The sequence below is a fragment of the Canis lupus genome, chromosome 38 (genome assembly GCF_048164855.1).
Source record: "Canis lupus baileyi chromosome 38, mCanLup2.hap1, whole genome shotgun sequence".
In the NCBI taxonomy this organism is placed as follows: domain Eukaryota; kingdom Metazoa; phylum Chordata; class Mammalia; order Carnivora; family Canidae; genus Canis; species Canis lupus.
In genome coordinates this window covers 12356816-12379022 of record NC_132875.1, presented here as the reverse complement: position 1 = coordinate 12379022, position 22207 = coordinate 12356816, and the positions used below count along the sequence as shown (strand labels likewise).

The following is a 22207-nucleotide window of genomic DNA, read 5'->3' as shown; positions in this document are numbered from 1 at the left end:
ACAGGGATGAAATGATCTTTCTCAGAATTAGAGTGGTCTGAAACACACATGAGTTGTTTCATGAGGCAGAGAGGTTCTCTTTAGTTCCATGTTTTCAAGCAGAAGCTGAGTAACCAGTTATTCTGAAAAGGTGTACAGGGCAGAGTCTAACCAAAATTACTTTAAGGTTCTTTCCAAGTCTAAAAAGTTATGATTTTATTATGCTTAGTGAAAATAAGTAATGTGCCCAAGGTGACAGTGAATCTGGTTACAGGGTTAGCAATCTTTATGTATAAAGGAACAGGCAGTAAATATTTTAAGCTTTTTGGGCCATTAGGCCATTTCGGGCCTCTGTTGCTATAGCAGTATGAATGCAATCATAGATAATATATGAAGAATGAATATTGCTGTGTTCTAATAAAACTTTATACCCACAAACAAATGGAAGGTCAGATCTGGCCTGCAGGCCATAGTTTGCTGAACTCTAGTATAGTAGGTTGAATTATGACTGTTCAACAATGTCCGAGTCTTAATATTTGGAACTTGTGGGATCCCTGGGTGGCGCAGCGGTTTAGCGCCTGCCTTTGGCCCAGGGCGCGATCCTGGAGACCCGGGATCGAATCCCACGTCAGGCTCCCGGTGTATGGAGCCTGCTTCTCCCTCTGCCTGTGTCTCTGCCTCTCTCGCTCTCTCTGTGTGTGACTATCATAAATAAAAAAAAAAAATAAATAAATAAATAAAAAATATTTGGAACTTGTGAATATGTTACATCTTACTTGGCAAAAGGAATTTGTAGATGGTATTAGGTTAAGAATTCTGAGATTGGAGAAATTATTCCAGATTACCCAAAAGTTCCCAGTGTAATCACAAGGAAGAGGCAGGAAGGTGAGAGTCAGAGTGAAAAGTTGGAAGAACCCAAGCAGAGGTCAGAAAAGAGAGAAAATATGACTCTGCTGGTTTTGAACATGAAGATGGAGCCATGAGCTAAGGAATGTAGGTGGCCTCTCAAACTGGAAAAAGCAAAGAAATGGATTTTCTCCCAGAGTAGTCAAAAGAAACATGGGCCTGCTGACCCCTTTGAGTTTAGCCCAGAAAAAGTTAATTTGGGACCTCTGACCTCCAGATCTGTGAGAGAATAGATTCACATTGTTTTATGCTACTACATTTGTAGTAATTTATTATAGTAGTAATAGGAAACTAATATGCCTGGTCAAGTGGAGAAGTCATAACTGGAACCCAGATATCCTGATGCCCAACACTGAGCTAATTCTATTACATCACACTATGCTACTAATTTATAAAAACAAGTATTTCTTAGAGAATAATAAAGAATCTATATGAAAGAAGAATACACTGTGTGGTGATCATGGAAGATTGTAAAAATGATCACAATTCTTCCCCCCTCTCTTTATGCAGGCCCCTTAAACCAACTACACAATTCCATTATCCAAAAGCAGAATCTATTTTCCCACTCCTGAATATGGGCTGGTTTGTGACTTGCTTTGAGCAATAGACTAAGACCATGGTAACAATGTGATGGTCTTGAGTGCAGGCCTCAAGGGTCCTGGCACACTTCTGCTCTCTCTCTGGGAACTCTGTCACTACTTTGTGGTATGGCTAGATTGCTAGACGACGAGAGGTTTATGGCCCTTTTACATCCCATCACCCCAGATAATAGCCAGCTGTTTAACGAAGAGTCACTGTGGAGCATGAATCTGAGGCACTTTCCCCAATATTCCTACTCTACACCATGCACAGATATAAGTTGACAAGTATATTATCTGCTTTCATTTGAAGTCATTGATCTGGTTCTCAAAGAAAGACCAATTGAGATCAACTGGTAATATGCACGTGAAATGATTAACAGACCAGATCTATAATTCAGTGTTCAAATGGAGAATGTTTACAGAAAACCCAAAAATAATGTGGTCATAGAAGAATTTTACTTTATTGTATATTTTAGGAGTCTAAGCCTTTAGATTCTCTGGCCAGTCCAGATTCCAATTTCCTACTATCTTAAAAAATTACAGTTCAGGGCATGTCAGCTGGTAGGAGACCACTAGTGATACTTTTAGTTCCTAGCTCCTTAAGGCTTAAGAAAGACAAAATACAACTAATTAATACAGAGAGAAGAAGTCACTGGAGGATAAACTTTATGGGACTGTGATGTGTGGGTGGTATGTTAGAGAAACAGTGGTACACCAGATGAACTAGAACAGGCTTGGCCATGGGAAGGAGGAACTGTACTTACAGGTCAAGTTGAGGACAGCACCAGGATATACAGTGTGTCAAATATGGGTCTCAACTACCCACTGAGATGAATTGAATGTGGCCCATTTTTGTCTCATTGTTTTTGGTTTAGACAAATACGATATACTTTTTTTTTTTGCTTTATTGATTTTCCAGTGGGCAGACTTTTTTTGCTTCATTGTTTTCGATACTGATTAAATCATGTTTGCTTTATATGTCAGAGGTAAACAGAGTGATTTTTGCACTTGGATCAGCTTTTTAAAATACATGCCCCCTTTTTGTGATAGGTAACTTTTGAAGAATGAACTACTTGGATGAAAACAGGCAAATGATTTTCCAGCTTGTTATTGTTGTGTTTGGTGGATTTTTGCTGTTGTTGCTGCAGTTTAGGGTGAGGGCTTATTTTATTTATTTTGCACTTGGAATATACAGAAAGTCTAGAAAATAAGCCAATGGAAAAATATAGGAAACATAACTGTGTACAATAAAAATAACACAGAGAAGAGCTGATGTGATATGTGAACTTCATGGAGGGTTAAAGAAGATCCCCTGAAAATATAAATGGAAAAAGCAGATGAGAAAGTCAATTTATTTTCTAAATCATTAAAAAAGAGATACAATGATACTTGCATCTTCTCCTTGCATAATAAACAATATTGACAATCTGCTTATAATTTTGGAAATTGGTGGAAAAAATTGTATTTGTAAGTACCTACCAAAGTACCTAAGTCAAACAGATTTGATTGATTTTAATTGACTTCCTTTTTTAAAAAAATTTGTCATCAGGGCACCAATAGTTATTTTCCTATGCAGTACATCTGTATATGTTTAGACTATAAGTGAGTTTTTCCTTCAAAAAAAAATTCCTTCTACTAAATGGAATCTCATAAATTTTAGTCATCTTTGTGTACATTTTCAAAATAGTCAGTGTTAGTATATACACACAATAACAACCAGAAGTCAACAAAGAGATTTCAATATCATTCAGGAAAGAAATGGAAAACATAAAAAGAATAAAATCCATTTTTATCTCTTCTCAATGATGAGCAAAAGTATAAACTCAAGCAATTCTCATTGTCACATTTTGAAATATCTTTCTCTATGACCTTCTGTGCCAGAAGATTTCTCTGTAATGATTATCAACGTTAAAGTGAAAAGACACAGCCGAACTCATCAGTGGAATAAAAGGGTCAACTCAAAGCACAGGCATTCTATATGACTGACTTAGCAGAGGACAAATCCTGCTGATTTCCTTGGGCTCCAAATGGTCATAGGAAGCTTTATTCTTTCTATTCATTTCAGAGAAGCTACATTATATGTGGTAGCTCTTACTCCCAATAGTTCTTTCTAGTGGCAGCCTATGCTCAATATCAGAGCCAATCCTGTCTAATCTGTTAGAATCCTAAGCCCTACTCACATATGGGTAGTATGACTTGAATTTTAAGATTTATATCTATCCCTTTACCACAATGATGACGGCATAGGATGGCATGAGACTTTTATTTTCATTTTGGGGAGGAAATGAGGAAAGTACTGTAGAGGAGAATTAGTTTGGGGATCCCTGGGTGGCTCAGCAGTTTAGCGCCTGCCTTTGGCCCAGGGCATGATCCTGGAGTCCCAGGATCAAGTCCCACGTCAGGCTCCCTGCATGGAGCCTGCTTCACCCTTTCCCTGTCTGTCTGTCTGTCTCTTTCTCTTGATAAATAAATAAAATCTTTTAAAAAAGGAGAATTAATTCTATATTGGCTTGTTAAGGATGAAAGACACGCAAATTTAAACCTCAGAAAGATAGGTAACAACAGGTCTAAACTCATGGCAGGGAGCCGAACAGATGATGATATACTGGAGAGCTGTTAATATTATATAATGGCTGAAATCATAAGCACAAATACACAAATTGAAGGAGCAGATTAAAAGAGGAGTTACCAGGAAAAGAGAAGATAAATCAGAGATATGATTTTGGAGGCCAAAGAAAGAGCTAATTTTAAGAAATAGAGAGGATGATAATTGATACATTGAAAAACCAGAAGTCATAATGTGGGGCTAAAACTTACAACCCTGATCAAGACTCAAGCCAAGATCAAGAGTCAGACGTTCAACCAACCAAGCCAGCCAGGTGCCCCAGTTAGATTGTAAAGCACAGGTGCAACAAGAACAAAGCTAGAGGCATCACATTTCCTGATTGCAAAATATATTACAAAGCTACATTAATCAAAACTGTATGGTACTGATATAAAAACAGACAGACTAATGGAGCAGAAGAAAAAGCCCAGAAATAAATCCATATATAATCAACCCATCTTCAGTAAGGGTGCCAAGTATACACAATGGGAGCAAAGCAGTCTCTTCTATAAATGGTGTTGGGAAAAAGGATATTCATATGCATAAGAATGAAGCTGGACCCTTAGGCAATATACACAAATCAATTCAAAATGGATTAAAGACAAAAATAAGACTGGACGCTGTAAAACTACTAGAAGAAAATATTGGTAAAAGCTGCTTGATACTGGTCTGGGCAATGATTTTTTGGGTATGACATCAAAAGCACAGACAAGAAAATAAAAAATAGATGAATGGAATTTCATTGAAAGGAAAAGCTTCTACACAGCAAAGGAAACAATCAACAGATAGAAAAGACAACCTATACAATGGGAGAAAATATCTGCAAACCATCTATTAAGGAATTAATACCAAATATATAAGAAACTCATACAATTCAATATCCAAAAAAGAAAGAAAGAAAAAAGGAAGGGAGGGAGGGAGGGAGACAGACAGAAGGACAGATGGACAGAAAGAATGGAAGAATGAAAGAAGGAAAGAGTAAGAGAAAGGAAGAAACCCAATTAAAAATGAGCAGAGGAAAATAATAGACATTTCTCCAAAGGAGACCTACAAATGGCCAACAGCTACCTGAAAAGGTGCTCAACATCATTACCCACCAGGGAAATACAAATCAAATCCACCATGAGATATCACCTCACACCTGTTATGATAGCTATTATCAAAAAGACAAAAGATAAACGTTATTGGTAAGGATGTGGAGAAAAGGGATCCCATGTATACTCCTGGTGGGAATGTAAATTGTTTCAGAAATTATGGAAAACAGCATAGAAGTTCCTCAACAAATTAGAAAGAGGACTTTATGATAAGATCCCACTTCTGGGTATATATCTAAGGAAATAAAATCAGGATCTTGAGGAGATATCTACACCCTCCATGTTCACTGCAGTATCATTCATAACAGTCAAGATACGGAAACAAATTAAATGTCCATCAAAGGATGGAAAAAGAAGATGTGTCTCTCACACACACACACACACGCGTGTGCACGCACACACACAATGGAATTTAGTCAGCTGTGAGAAAGAAGAAAATCCTGACATTTGCAACAACATGGATGAACCTAGAAGACAGTATCCTAAGTGAAATGAAATAAGTCAGACAGAAATATAAATACTGTATTGTGTCACTTACATGTAAAATTTAAGAAAAAAATCTAAGAAAAATATCTAAGAAAAATCTAAGAAAATCTAAGAAAAAAAATGAAAAAGTCAATTTCACAAAAATAGACAGTAGGAAAATTTCCACCAGGGGCTGGGGGCATGGAAAAATTCCTCACCTCACACACACACACACACACACACACACACACACACACACAAAGAAAACAGCAATGACATAAGAAGTTGGATATGTTAATTAGCTTGATCGCAGTGATCATTTCACAATATATATGTATATCAAAACTTCAAGTTGTGCACCTTAAATATATACAATTTTTGTCAATTATACCACAATAAAGCTGAAAGGAAAAAAATAGGCTAAATTCAGATAATAAATTGTCCAGTCCAGTATGTTAGCCGACAACTTCAAACTATTCAAAGAAGAGATATTTCAAAGAACAGACTTCTCTTTTTTTTTTAGCTCGGTTGTGATGAGAACAGCAAGTCTACAACCAGAGAAGATAGAGTTCTATTACTGTTCTCTTTATTACTTTCATCTTCTCTCATGCATTGGCCAGAGGAGGGGTAAGAGCACCCAGGACTAGCAACCCAAAGCAGGCTGCTTTCTCTGATCCCACAGTGTACAAAGCTGACTCCACTGGAGGTGGTACTTTTGTGATTCCTTCTTTTATTTCTCTCCCTCTACTATATATCTCTCACCTGTAACTTTAGAGAAATCAGATGTATCTCTATTCCAAATGGTTGCTAACTAATTTGGTAGTCTACCAGAATCTCATCTTTTTCTCTATTTGTACACCTTTGACCTTCTGGGTGGCCCTTTGTACAGGTGCTAAGATAACCAACCCCATGCTGTCTCTCTTCCTTGTAGACCTTATCTAATCATGACAAATATACTCTCTTCCTTGCCTGAGAAACTCTGGGAGTATAAAATCATCAAACCACTCTCTCTTGCTTCCCTGGCAGATTGTTTCTCCTCATTCAGATTTTCCAGGTCTAAGAAATGTATCAGTCCACTGGTCTCCTTAACGTTGGGAGACACATATCACCCTGCAAGGCATCTCGTAAGACCATCTCATTGGATGACCCACTGACCCCCGCTTTCTTCCTCCAATGAAACCCCTCTCTCTAAGGTTATCTTCTCCTTAAGCCATTTTTACTTACTTTATCTGGCTATCTTCTTTTGTTTCACTCGGATGAGTGTTTTAAAGTCATCTAACTAGCTCTTAGCTGTCCAAATTTTGCAAGTTCTGCTAATGCTTGCACTAAATCTGGTGAGTGAGGAATGAATGAGAAGTAGGAAAAATGTAGAAGAAAAAGATTACTCTTGGTAAATGTAACTGATTAAATAGCTAAAGAGTAGAGACCAACTCCCAGGGCTCACAGGGCAGGGCAGAGTCCAAAGAAGAGGCTTTAGGATGGGGATGAAGAACATATTTATAGACAGTTCTGATACAGCCAGTGGGGAGAGATTTTAAGATAAAATAAGGGGAGGATTTTATGGAACAAAGTTCAGAGGGAAGAAGATGTAAATGGGACACAGGTTGGGGAGCAAGGGGAGAAAAATAGGAAGGGGACACATCAAGAACAGGAAATATGTCATTAAGAATTATATGTTGTTTTCTTCTAAGACTAGATTTAATATCGGGAATGAGCAACAATGTAGACCAATTGGAGCTGGAGAGAAGATAATCTGGAGAAATTTATGTCTGGTTCTATTTAGTCTATGAAGCAGAGGACAAGATTAGCTGCAAGGACAAGAACCTGAAGAGACTGAAATAGTTTAAAGGGGGAGAGAAGGCAAGAGGATGAGAAGTAAATGCATGGCAGTGGTTCCAATCAGCACAGACACATGGTCTTCAAGTCCTCCCAGGCTCGGAGCAGGAGCAGGGTCACCATTCTTGGAGCTGATTATTCAAGAGGGTTGGGATTAAGGTGGTTTTGCCTCAGACTAGAAGGTGAGAAAGTTAGAAATGGGACTGATCAAGAGAATTAGGTAGGGGTAACAGATGAGGGCTTTGAGAGAAGTTGGGAGTCAATTATGAGGGAATTTGCCTCTAGGATTTTCATGGATTCCTGTCTCACATTTAGATTAAAAAGATGTTTTATATATATAATAATTATGTACTTTATATATATAATTATTCATATTATATATATAATTATTTTTATATATAATTATTTATATATATAAAATTTGCTTTGACATGGATGCAACTGGAAGGTATTATGCTGCATGAAATAAATCAATTGGAGAAAGACAATTATCATGTGGTTTCACTCATATGTGGAATATAGGAAATAGTGAAAGGGACTTTAAAGGAAAGGAGGGAAACTGAGTGGGGGAAAAATTAGAGAGGAAGACAAACCATGGGAGACTCCTAACTCTAGGACACAAAGTGTTGTAGAAAGGGAGGTGGGTTGGGGGATGGGGTGACTGGGTGACGGGTACTGAGGAGGGCACCTACTGAGATGAGCACTGGGTGTTGTTATACTATATGTTGGCAAATTGAATTTAAATAAAATATATTTTTAACTATGAGGGAATTTGGAAACAAGAGGATTGGAAAGATGATGTGTTCATAGAGTACCATTTCTGATATTAGGAAGATGTGAGAAGTGGAAAAGTTCAGAGTGTTAAAACAAAAACAAACACAAAACAATACCCAGTTATGTTCATGAAAATTGTTTGCTGGAATGGGAATTAAATCAATGAGAGGTGAGAAGAAAAAAGACCATCTCTCTGATCAAGTTCTCAGTGAATGGAAACTTGGAAGTCTGAAGATAAGAACAATGAGTATGGAACAAAAGTAGTATTATTTCAGAGGAGAATTTGTAATTTTTGAAAGGTAGTTCCTAATCTGACTCATATAATGAGGAGTCAACTAATACATAAAGATATTCAATTATATTTATATAAAATTTCTCATGAATCTTTTTGCTTTGAATCCATACTTACCCTGAATCTTTGCTCGTTGGATCTACCTGGCTTTTCACACTCTGGCTCTGTCCTAGACTCCAATTGCACCCATTCCTTTGTATCTTACTGAGTTCTGCCTTCCTGATTTCTACCTCAGCACCTTCTAATGATGGGTTTTGGTTTTTTGAAGTTTTTTTGCTTTTTGTTTTGTTTTGTTATGTTTTGGCTCTCCATTTTCTTATCAATTTAGGTTAACATTTAAATCCAGTCTTTAATGCGGGAGTCCTGTCCCAGTTTTCAGGAGTCCTACTGCAGAGTGATAGGTGATAGCATACTATTCTGTACATCATTCTTGATCCTGAATTCAACTGGGGTGGGGACTGGGATGGGTACATAAATTAGAGGGAAGCAGACCAGGATAAAGGTCAGCTTGACTGTAAGAGCATCGAAGAGTAGATGAGTAGTGTAATGGAGGAATCGGGATTCACTTAAATTTAAGTGAAACAGCCCTGACCATTAGAAATCTCTCTACCATTCATCAGTGGTTTTACTAGTAACACTGGGAAGAACAATGAGGAGGATCAGTAGGAGGGAAATGGGAAAGAGGTTGGCACAAAACATTATAGATGTGCATGAGTATTCCAAGGACAAGAGTATTTGGGGGAAATATTTTTCTCTGGTAATTATTTTTTTAAGATTTTATTTATTTATTCATGAGAGAGACAGAGAAAGGCAGGGACACAGGCAGAGGGAGAAGCAGGTTCCATGCAGGGAACCCGATGTGGGACTCGATCCCAGGTCTCCAGGATCATGCCCTGGGCTGAAGGCTGCGCTAAACCGCTGAGCCACCCAGGCTGTCCTTTCTCTGGTAAACTATGGAAAATGTAAGAAACCTAAAGACAGAGGTGGCCAGAAGTGAAACAAGCCAACCTAAGAATTCCAACTGGGGAATTTGTGAGATGGTCTTTCAACAAAAATTATGTAGAGGAGACAGTATGTACAGTAACCAGTTCTAACTTTACTACTGAATTACAGATAATAGTTTTTGTTTAACATTTACTGTATCATGTGTTTTCTATACTCATTCACAGTGATTGAGTATTTGTGGAAAAGAGTGGTAATGCTCTCAGACTACCAAGATGATATTCCTTCCAATAGTAACAGAAGAGGAACAGGATGTTGTTTTTCTTTTTAAAGGTATATAAAAAAATAAAAATAAAAAAGGTCTAATAAGAAAAATAATCATTTTAATAAATATTTTAAATGTCATGTTAAAGATTTTAAATCGCATTGGATTTTAGTAGAAAGCCAGATGCACTGGTTTTGAGTTCTTTTTCAATAATTTACCCTGTCACCCTGTCCACACTCTAATCGAGGTGTTAATGAAGAGTGTAACAGCCAAAAGGTAGGCAGCAGGGGACAATGAGTTGAAAAGAGCCCAGATAATCTCAAACTCTTGAATAATTAGCAATTATATTTATAAACACACACACACACACACACACACACACATTGAGAAACAGCTTTGATTGGTGTGTACAGAACATATTACTAGTTGCTTAGGGATAGGAATTCCAAAGAATTCACTGGTATAGTCCCAACCCTAGACAAACTTAGAATCTGACTAGACCCAAAAAACACACATGGAATTGGTATTCCAGCACATTTTCAAAAATACAGCAATGAGCATAAATGCATGAAAATAAATGCCCACAGATATACAGGAAATGAGATATAAAACTTTAAAGACTGCATAACTTTGAAAAGGGGGTAATTTACTTTCAAAATATACTTTACACACTAGGGAAAAAATCATATAACTTAATTCAAAAATATGTTTCTATCTGCTGGTCTTCTTTTTCTGATTTTTTTTTTCTCTCTTTCTTTTTCTTTTTTTCCTGCTGGCATTTAAATCTAAATTTGAAAGGCCAGGACAACAGAAATGGATACATTTTTTTTTAAAAAGGCAATAAATTCAGGGGTCATGTAAAATAAAGGTTCTACACACATAGGCTGCGTATCCCAGCCCTTGTACTGTGTATGTGTGTGCACATGTGCACGCATTTACTTCTATGAATATCTCTTTACCTGTCTTTATCCATCCAAATTGCAAGTTCTTTGAGGGAAAAGGATTTTATCTAGTTAAGTATTCCCAGACCTTAATACTAGGGCTATCTGTCAACATACAGCAACCTATACATTGGAACTCTAGGAGATATTCAAAGATTACTATTATGTTCAATGAATGCAGGTATCAAAGAGTCAAAATTATACCAACAAACTAGGGAGGAAAGACAATGTTTCTTTTTACAAAAAATACTGACAAATAAATCATTGTTAGGAGAAAAATTAATTACAAATATAATCCAATATAAATATTTAAATATTGTTACAAAATAAAAATTAAAAAATAAATAAATAAATATTGTTACAAATGTTTACCTTCCAGTCTGAGGATCAAATCCAAAGTAAAGGTCTCTACAATGGTCACAACTTTCCCCAGCAACAGAAGCATCTTGGCAAATGCACTGACCAGTTAGGCTATTACAGATGTGATGAACTGCACCCATTTTGTGGCATGAACATGGCAGGCAGCCAGTGGCATTGCCTGGAGAAATATAAAAACCTGGAAAAGAAGAAATGAAAAGTTTTTATGTAGCCTTCCCATCCATTCTTTTCTTTAAAAGATAGTTTGATTACACCTAAAACCAGAATGCTATCACAGCACTTCCAAATTCCCAATACAAATGTAGTCATAGCTGCTCTTACCTAGTGTATCAGTTACAAACAGAGAAGGGCTGAGTAAATAATTTACATTATACCTGGGCATCTCCAAGACAACTAAAATTCAGTATGTTTAAAATCTACTTCATGATCTTTCCATTAGAAACCAGTCCTCCTTCAATATCTCCATTCCAGCAAATAGTACCATCATTCATTCAGCTGCTCAGCCTAGACCCTGTGACATCTTTGGAAAGGTGGCCAAAGTACAAGATGGCCAGTTAAATTTAAATTTCTGATAAACAATGAGGTTTTTTTTGGTAAAAGTCTGTGATATTGGCTTATATTAAAATGTATGATTATCTAAAATTTAAATTTAACTGAGCATCCTGTAGTTTGCTAAAACTGGAAACCCTTGAGTCCTTCACATCCCTCTACCTCTACATCTAGCTAATTACCATATCCTATGGATATTATCTTCCAAAAAATTTAAACTTTCTACCCTCCATCCCTATTGCCATCTCCCTAGTCAAAGTCACCACCAAGTTTTTTTTTTTATTTTGATTTTAAATATTTTATTTATTCATGAGACACACACACACAGAGACAGACACATAGACAGAGGGAGAAGCAGGCTCCCTGCAGGGAGCCCAATGCAGGACTCAATCCCCGGACCCCAGGATCATGACCTGAGCCAAAGGCAGACACTCAACCACCGAGCCATCCAGGTGTCCCACCACCAAGTTTATTATAGTTCATGCTATAGACCAGAGACAATGGTAAGAGCCTTATATTCATGACCTCACTCCTCAAGGGAGTGCTGGTAATTCAGGTATTCTTATTATGTCCATCACATATATGAGAACACTGAAGGTTAGGATGGTTAACAAACTTTCCCCAAATAGTAGTCAACAAATAGATTGACACATACTCATCTCAACTACAGAGGCCATCTTATCTCATGGTATCCCTCTTGTCCCCCTCCAATCTATTCTTCATGGTATAGCTGGAACAACCTTTTTCAGAGTGTAGTTTGAACACCTCGTTCCTCTATTGAAAATTGTTTGATAACATCCTCTTCTCTTTGGGGAATAAAAATCCAAGTCCCTAACCCAGCCTCCAGCCCCAGCAGGTCCCACCTCTATATTGGTTTCATTTCACTGTTAATTCCCAACTCAGTCTGCTCCAGTCATATCTCTTCTTGATATCTTAAGGCCTTTTCATTGGCAGGTCTGTCTGCTGAAACGATTTTGACCCATTTTTTTCTGCTTAGCTCTCTTCTATGCACATCAGGTCTGTGGCTTCCTTGAGTAACCTATCCTAGGCCAGTTTAAACATGCCTGTTCCAGTTTCAAAACATCTTATTTCCTTTATTTTTTTTAATTTTTATTTATTTATGATAGTCACAGAGAGAGAGAGAGGCAGAGACACAGGCAGAGGGAGAAGCAGGCTCCATGCACCGGGAGCCTGATGTGGGATTCGATCCGGGTCTCCAGGATCGCGCGCTGGGCCAAAGGCAGGCGCCAAACCGCTGCGCCACCCAGGCATCCCTCTTATTTCCTTTAGAAATTTATTTCCTCATGAAAATTATAATTAAACTCATTTTCACCCGATTGTAACCTCCATGAAGGCAGGAACATTGTCTGATGAATTCACCACTGCCTGCCCAGCACCCAGGACAGTGCTTGTCACAAAGTAGGCACTCCCTAAACATTTGATGCATTCACACAAATGTACCAAATTATAAATAGGTATTGATTTCCATATGTATTCCATTTTAAAACTCACAGAATTTAGGTTAATTATAAAACCTGTATTTGTTTCTTATAGCAGAAGGAAACAAAAATATGATTCAAATATTTTCAAGTTTCTCAAAATTTCATATAATCAATAGCTATAAAATTAAGAAAGGCATTAGACACTAGAAGGATGGAGCAGGTATATGAGGGAGAAATGGTTCTTGGTGTTGTGTGCTATGTGTGCACGCACACACACACATAAGCACATCCATAATGTTACAAGGAATTTTATTGAAACAAGAGGGAGAGGGATTGCAGAATGATTCTATTTTTTTAAATTTATTTTTTATTGGTGTTCAATTTACCAACATACAGAATAACACCCAGTGCTCATCCTGTCAAGTGCCCACCTCAGTGCCCATCACCCATTCACCCCCACCCCCCGCCCTCCTCCCCTTCCACCACCCCTAGTTCGTTTCCCAGAGTTAGCAGTCTTTACGTTCTGTCTCCCTTTCTGATATTTCCCACACATTTCTTCTCCCTTCCCTTCTATTCCCTTTCACTATTATTTATATTCCCCACATGAATGAGAACATATAATGTTTGTCTTTCTCCGACTGACTTACTTCACTCAGCATAATACCCTCCAGTTCCATCCACGTTGAAGCAAATGGTGGGTATTTGTCATTTCTAATAGCTGAGTAATATTCCATTGTATGCATAGACCACATCTTCTTTATCCACTCATCTTCGATGGACACCGAGGCTCCTTCCACAGTTTGGCTATTGTGGACATTGCTGCTATAAACATCGGGGTGCAGGTGTCCCGGCGTTTCATTGCATCTGTATCTTTGGGGTAAATCCCCAGCAGTGCAATTGCTGGGTCGTAGGGCAGGTCTATTTTTAACTGTTTGAGGAACCTCCACACAGTTTTCCAGAGTGGCTGCACCAGTTCACATTCCCACCAACAGTGTAAGAGGGTTCCCTTTTCTCCGCATCCTCTCCAACATTTGTTGTTTCCTGCCTTGTTAATTTTCCCCATTCTCACTGGTGTGAGGTGGTATCTCATTGTGGTTTTGATTTGTATTTCCCTGATGGCAAGTGATGCAGAGCATTTTCTCATGTGTGTGTTGGCCATGTCTATGTCTTCCTCTGTGAGATTTCTGTTCATGTCTTTTGCCCATTTCATGATTGGATTGTTTGTTTCTTTGGTATTGAGTTTCATAAGAATGATTCTAATCAATAAAGTTCTGACAAGTGAAAATGATCTCTATAAGTGTCATGATCACTAATTTAGGTCTATATCACTGATATTGAAAGAGAAAAAGAAGATGAACACAAAGTGGATACACTGTGTGTAACTATGCTATAGGGAGAAACAAAAACTAATTGGAACATATTATAAATCTCAGTTGAGGCTCTGGTTGAAAACAGGCCATTCTTTCATAGCCATCAACAATTTCTTCTTCTTCTCTTAGGCCCAGCATATTCTCTCTTAGAAAGCTTCAGAAATAGTCAAATAGAAAAAGATCGTGCTCAAAGAAAAGGAAGAAACTCAAAATCAGTGCCATTCCAATCTGTTGGAAAGAGCTGACTGATCTTGTCATTTTTTTAGAGTAATTGACAACTATATTATGTCATTTGCTTCTTTGTATCCATCGATAGCAATCTGCCTTATATGAGTTTCCAGAAATAGTTATGCAAATTAATATATATTCTCATACCTGATTCATCATACGATCAAAGTCACATACTTCAAAGGCTTTTATTTTGAATTCAAGACCACTGTGGTTGTGATTCCATGTATTTTTCTTCCTGTGAAGATACCTAGGTCCTTAAATTCATGATGATGCCATCATGAATGTACTAACAGCTCTCCAATTTGGATAAATTACCCATTAGCACAGATACTTAGAAGTAGAATTAATTTGGACTTACTGCAATAGCTTCAAGCCATGGAGAACTCTAGAATGATTAGGGATGATTTTTTTTACAAGAAATGATTTATTAGATAAATCTGTAAAGACAAGAGGGTAGTATATTTTGGTGCAGGAAATTGGGTTGCCCAACATTTAGAAAATAAAAACTGCCATAGAAAAATCAGCAATATAAGCAGAGAAAAACAAAAATGAAAAACAAAACAAAACAAAACAAAACAAAACAAAACAAAACAAAAAAAAAACAGGGACGCTGCAACCTGGAGGTAGGTCTTCAAGGAAATGCCTGTATTAGAACTCGCCTTGTGGTTAATTCCCCTCCTCCTCTCTGGAGCACGATTATAAAGGTTAATCCCACCAGTATTTTCGTTGTCCTATTTTTAAGCAGTTCTAATTAGGATGACTCAGGTACCTTCCTGCTCAGTGATTACTTCTTGCCTTACCTGAATGTGCCTAATTCTAGACCATTACCTCTCCTTTTATGACTTCCAACTATAGAAAACAACATTTTCTCTTCCCTCCTACTTAAACTTCAACTCCAGAGTGTGGCTTAAAGATAACTGACCTTAATTTTCTTTCACTCAATACATTTCTGATCTTCTTCCATTAGCTCCACTTCATGTTCCACATCTTCAGGTCCGTAACATTTTAACTGATCTTTTTGAAATTTCTCTCCATGAATGATTTCGTACCACATTGTGAAGCACGGTCATTAGGACAATGCTATTACCTTACATTACTGTAGTGCTGAGAGTTCGCATAGATATAGCACAGATCAGCCCACTAAAGTTTGTGACTTTCCCCAGTTTTATTTCAGAGAACCCTTGCTCCCAAACAAGACAGGCTGAATGGGGAAAACAAGGTGTTTTGCAGTTAAAGCAAAAAGTCACCCATTTTACAAAATAGTGCCGCTTTATCCAAGAGAAGACTCGCAGAATCCTTAGAGTTCAAAGTTATTAGCAAGGCAACTGGTATTATCTCCTGTAGTGGCTATTTGCACAGCACAGCACTGTCCTGGGCATAAAAGAAGAGCCCATTTCCTAGCAATGTCCCTCCTGAGGACCATGAACAACCAGGCTTTGCCACGGTCTTGAAATGGGAGAAAGAAAACAAGTTTAACCCCTAGGCCTTATTCAGGAAAGGAGGGCAGAGCTGAGGCTAAGCACTAATTATAAGCCATTTAGAAGAAATGATTCTCACCTTAAGCCAGAGAATGGACATAATGCTAAGAAAAGAGTCTAGGGAGAAATCTGTGGCTCACCTACACCAAGCAACAAGACTTTTTTAGTAATGATTTTAAAAATCAACATTTTCAGAAATAACTATGGTAAGTGATGCTAATTTTCAAATTAAAGCAATAATAATTTTCTTACATTGTGGTAATTTTACATAAAAATAATGCTAAAATTATTGTTTATAGAGTTGACCAAATGTCAATAAGTGCATAAATATTAATATTACTCATCCCAAGATATACTTTTTCTTATTTAAGAGTTTTTTTTAAAAAAAACTCTTCTCAATTAGTTTAGATATGTTTTAAAATATCCGCTCCTCTTCCTTCTTCCTGAACTGTTATACTCTCCATGATTAGTTTATCAAAAGTAAACAGGAGTTTACTTTTAAGAATTATGTGCTCAACTAAGTCTTCCGTATCGCCCATCCTTCAAGAGTGAATCAATTCCTTCACTTTACCACTTCTCTATATCGGACATTTCTAATACTGCACCTACTGTGTTATGTTTACATACAGGTCCATTTCTCCTACTAAAGCATGATACCTTAATATAATGATGATTGTATATCTTACACCAACATAGCCCCTGGTACTTTATGTTCAATAGATGTTTATTGAAAATATGGATATGTGAATGAAATGGGTAGATGGCTAGATGAGTAGGTGGCTGGGTACCTGGCCAGTTGGATATGCTACCCCTTAAAATATGACATGATCTTTTTAGCACTTTAAAGAAACATAGTAAAGATAAATCTGTGAGTCATAAAATGATTGGTCAGAGTGGCCTAGCCCATCAGGAAGGGTAGCAGGGAATGTATATGAATCAGGAACAATATATATGAAATGTAATCTTTGTCATATCAACAGATAGAAAAGAACTTCTGAAAAAAAAAATGTCATCCCAAAACTATATCTCCTGTTCTTAGGGCCAAGGATCTAATAACATGCTCACATAAATGAAAACATTGTATTAGACTCTTCTGTTTTATAAAAACCTAGTTGTTCTATTTATGGGAATATGCATGAAAGGCCTCCAAATGCATGTTCTTTAAAAATCAAATTCAATAACAACAATGAATATAAATAATGACAGCTGTGACTATGTCTTAGAAATTATAACACATAGATAAGTGTTTACACAATCCACAGAAACACTTTTATACATTTTTATTCTTTAGTCCCATTTTTTTCCCAGTCTCAGTGGTTAACCAATGATATGCTCTGAAGTTTCTCTCTCATGCCATTGTCACCATCTCCAACAGAAATTTTTCTCCATCAGAAATTTCACCAACTTAGTCCATGGAAATCATTACATTTCTAGGCAACTCAGTTCAACTCTTCATTACCAGATCATGGTAGCCTCTCAGAACTCTGTTAATTTTCATTTTATGACTATTACACAATAGAGATACCCCAGGACCTAACGCAGTCAGCTAGACCCATGGGTGGAGATGAGCCTGAGGAAAGAGGGAATCTACAAACACTTGTAAGAGTATCTTTTTTAACTCGCCCTCAAATATGTATTGAGTGAATGATTTTGACAAATATTGAGTTATTCAGAAAAATTGTTTACTCTTTCAGAGTGCAGACACTGAGGTCAGTTGGACGTGGATTTATAAATGGTTCTTTTACTTAATTAGAATCCATTTCCCCTACTATAAAGTGGGAAAATACTGGTCCTTCCAGCATATAAATATTGTGCATATTCAATGGGACTTTTCAGATAAAACCCTAACCCAGGGTCTGGCAAACAAACAGTACACATTCAGTAAATATTATCTATTATCATCATTGCCATTTTTATGAGGCAATTTTCTAGGAAAGTGAGATTTTCCTTAAGTTAAAGTTTAAATAATGACTTGTCAATGTACTACCCCCCACCCCCACCCCGCCACACACACACACAGATGTGCCTGGGATTATGGTCCCTATTGCTTATGACAAAATTCTTTCCTGGTGGTTTATCATGGAAGAGGCTCTTATTCTGAGGCTCAGGTCTTTCTGTGGAAAACATATTAATCTCCAAAGCTGTTTCACCAAACACTAGGATATGTGGCATAACCGGACCTCAACTTTGATGCACTGATTTTTAATGGAATATCAGCCATCTAATTCTGATTCCACTGGCAGAGTCTTGCATGCAATTCTGGTTTATGAGCTCATTACTTAACAAATATGATATGCTTCTTAATGAAACAAGATACTTTGTTTTACTTTCTAATAGTCTATATGAATTATAAAACAAAACCAAAAGTAAATATCAGAGGGAAGCATGAGGAATTGTCCTATTAGCACAAAACATGTCATACAAAGCTGTTTTCATTATAAATTAGCCTTTATTTTATTCCAGAGCTGCAGAGTCCTCAATAAACCCTCTCTGCCTCTGGTTCTCAAGGACAAGGGTGGGTCATTGGCTCAGGATGCCTTGACATCCTTCCCTGCATTTCTCGGCCTAGCCTCTGATTAAGTGCTTGCTGCTGAACGTTACGAGGTCATCCAGCACTGAAAAAACGAACTGGGAAAACATATTTAGTGCTATATTTATTAGTGTGGGTATGTGTACATTCATATATGTACACACACTCCAAATAATTTTAAATTAAAGCATTTTTAAAATACTTAATGGAGGTTAAGCAGCATTTTTAACCTCTGTTCAAGTTATTGAATGGCATATTAAAACCAATGTGGCTCTAATGTACCTTCTAATGTGCACTGCTGCTTTAACAAATTGCCTATAAATTTTAGTTGAATTAAGCCTATTCCTTGTACATTCATAGTAAGGTTAGGTTAATAATACATGAGGTTTCATTATATGCACCTTCCTTAATAATGTTTTTTAAGAAAGTGGGACAAGAATCTATGGGCAATAGTCTAGTAGGGGCCAGTAATATTTACAACCACAGATGAGAAAGGCAGGCAGGAGTCTGGAGGCTTACGAGTTCATCCCTCCTAACCTACCCCATGCTTCTCCCTCCATGCCCCACTACTCACACATACTAGCATGGAGCTTCTCCCCTGTGGTATATGATCTAGGTCTCTCAGATGTGTTTAAAGAAGTAGAAAGAAAGCTTCAGGTTGCAGCAGTGCATTTTAATGTGCGTACTGCAGAGCTGGCTACTGTGAAACATCTGTTTATGATAAAGATACTTCAGGATATGGGTCCTTTTTTTCAATGTAACTTTCACAGTAAGAGACAGTAAAACCCACCCAAAAAATTCAAAGTAATTTCTGAAGCTAGAATGCAGGACCAAAAAGAAAAAATAAAGGTCCACAAACACATTTGACCTTCCCATATGCTACACCCATGTGTACAGAATATCTTGTTTTGTCAAAAAAAAAATCCATTAGGCATTTAGATCACTATTTTCTTTCCTCCCTGGCAGGGTGAAAACTATATCCTCTCTGTATGTCACCAAAGGAGCACTCACAGACTTGCACTGTGCCTGAACCTAAATAGAAGAAAATACCACTGGGATATATATATATATATATTTTTTTCTTTTTTTGAGAGAGAGAGAGAGAGCTTAAGCAGCAGGAGGGGCAGAGGGCAGGGAGAAAAGGAATCTGAAGTGGGCTCCACACCCAGCACGGAGCCCACCATGGGTTTCATCTCACAACCCTGAGATCATGACCTGAGCCAAAAGCAAGAGTCAGTTGCTTAACCGACTGTGCCATCCAGGTGCCCCACCCCTGAGGTAATTTTTAAATGTAACTATTTCTTACTTAGAGGAACACAGATGGAGCATATACTAGGGAGACACCGCCCTATGTGCCCAGGACAGAGCACTGAACAATGTGAGAAACATTAGTTATACTGTAGCCTGGAAAGGAACAAATGATCCAAAGACTCTTGGAAATGAGGTCAGAGAGAGATCATGGGTGTTACAGTTCATGTGGGCCATGTTTTCTACCCACAATAATGGGGAGTCAGTAAAGGATGAAGTGATATGGTTTAACTAAAGTTTGAACAGCATCCCTTTGGCTGCAAATTAAGAAATGACTAGAGAAGAATAAAGAGGAGAGAGAAAGTTTAGGATGCTTGTCAGCTAAACCAAAAGGAAGATAAAAATGGGTGAGTGGGGCAGTAAAAAGTGGTCCAGTTCTGGGTCAATTTGAAAGTAAAAGCAACAAGACTGACTTTGATAAAAGAGACCAGGGTTGTAGAAACAGAGGGGAAATCAGAGGAAAGCTGTAAGGATTTGGCTGAAAAGATTATAACCCAGAAACTACTAAGATAACATATCAGTTAAGCAGAGTTGAACACTTTTTCCCTTCTGAAATCCCTAAAAAAGAAATAAAAGAAAAGATAGAAGAGGAAATGGAGGTCAATGGTAGATGTCTGCAAGTAAAACCTAAGCATTTGCAGTAGAGAGGCCAACAGTAAGCTGATTGATACGAGTGGTATAAATCTAGAAAGAAAGGTTTAGAATTGAAGATTCCAGAGTTTTCTGAAGTCAGGTGTGAGGAATAGTTAACCACCTCCCAAACCAGAAGATTTTCCCTCTTGCATTTTGAGAGAAGACAGTGAGTTTTCTCTTTAGAAGTTAAACCAGAGAGTGCATGGACTCGACAGATGCAGGGGAAAAGTGATACAGTGAATGCAGGGATTACATATAAGGGTGCCCTGTGATATTTGATTTCACATGTCAACTTGGGTAAACCTGGGGTCAGTTGTTTGATCAAACACTAGTCTAGTTGTTGTTGTAAAGGTGCTTTATACAGAATACAAGAACATTAGCCTACAGACAAAAGGGCCCACTGAGTGCTCAGAAGAATTATTTAACAAAAGCATATTGTTGTGAAATTGTCAGAAATGAGGGATATAGAAACAGAAGCTTCTAGATTGTAAGAAAGAAAAAAAGAAGAAAGAAAGAAAAATACAGGGAAAAAAATCTAATTGGCACTGCAAGAAGATAATGGTGAAATAATTTTTTGAGTGAAAGTGATTCTATATAATAATGATAAAATTTCAGGTAGTTATGTATGGAATAAAGTTTTTTTGCAGACATTCAAAATTCTGAAAATATTATTTCTTCCCCGTACCCTTTCTCACAAACTACTGGAGTGTGTTCTTTACCAAATACACATATAATATAAGATAAAAGAACACATAGGATTCAGGAAAGGGGTCCAACAAAGGATATACGTGAAGGAAATTCTCAGTACAGCTGATATATATACATATGCCTTATTGGTTCTGTTTCTCTGGAGAACCCTAGCATAGATACTCTTCTTAAAATTCCTGATTATTTCTCAGTGTCTTCAATTAAACCACTTACTCAGTGCAAGCAGTGTATAAGGTATTACATTAGTATGGTAGCTACACAAGTTGAATAAGATAATCCTTACTCTCAAGATATCAAAACTTCAACAAGGGAAATAAGCATCTACACAAATAAGTAAAATACAAGAATGTATTAAATACGATCATTATTTACACTAGTAGGGATGATCCTCATTCTATATTTTCCTTAAAAGGGAGGACAATTTGCCATAAACCTTTGGAGAGGAGTTTCATGACCAACGTGCTTAGGCAAATAGTCATGAAGATAATACTCTCCTAGAAAACCAATACCATCTGAGATAAATCTCAAAAAGGAAGAGGCCCGTGGGAGACAGAGGAGACCATCAGGGGAAAGAAAATGGTTGAGTATGACTTTCCAATATTTTAATTTTTAAATTTAATTTGTATTTTTTATCAAAATTTACATGCAAATAGTTTAAAAAATCAAGTAGAATTTAAAGGCTCACAGTGTATAATAGCAGTCCTCTTGCCTGTTCACAGCAACCACCTTCATCTGGCTTTTATTTTTGTATTTCTTTATAACATCCATATATTGTTCCATCTCAATTTTGAAAATTTAGATTATTGTCTTTCTACAATAGAGGATGAGTACTCAGCTTTTTCTATGCCTCCTCAATAATCTCTTGATTTGGTTAAATCACATTCAGAGATTGACTATATG

The 22207-nt window shown here is 37.2% G+C and overlaps 1 protein-coding gene across 1 annotated transcript in view; it reads right to left on the bottom strand.

Moving 5' to 3' along the window:
* The window catches only part of USH2A (usherin), a 691295-nt gene that overhangs the window by 537097 nt on the left and 131991 nt on the right, over positions 1 to 22207 (bottom strand). Inside the window, exon 13 of the mRNA XM_072814508.1 lies at positions 11053 to 11236. Coding sequence (XP_072670609.1) covers positions 11053 to 11236 — 184 coding nt within the window. The remainder of the gene's footprint in view (positions 1 to 11052; positions 11237 to 22207) is intronic.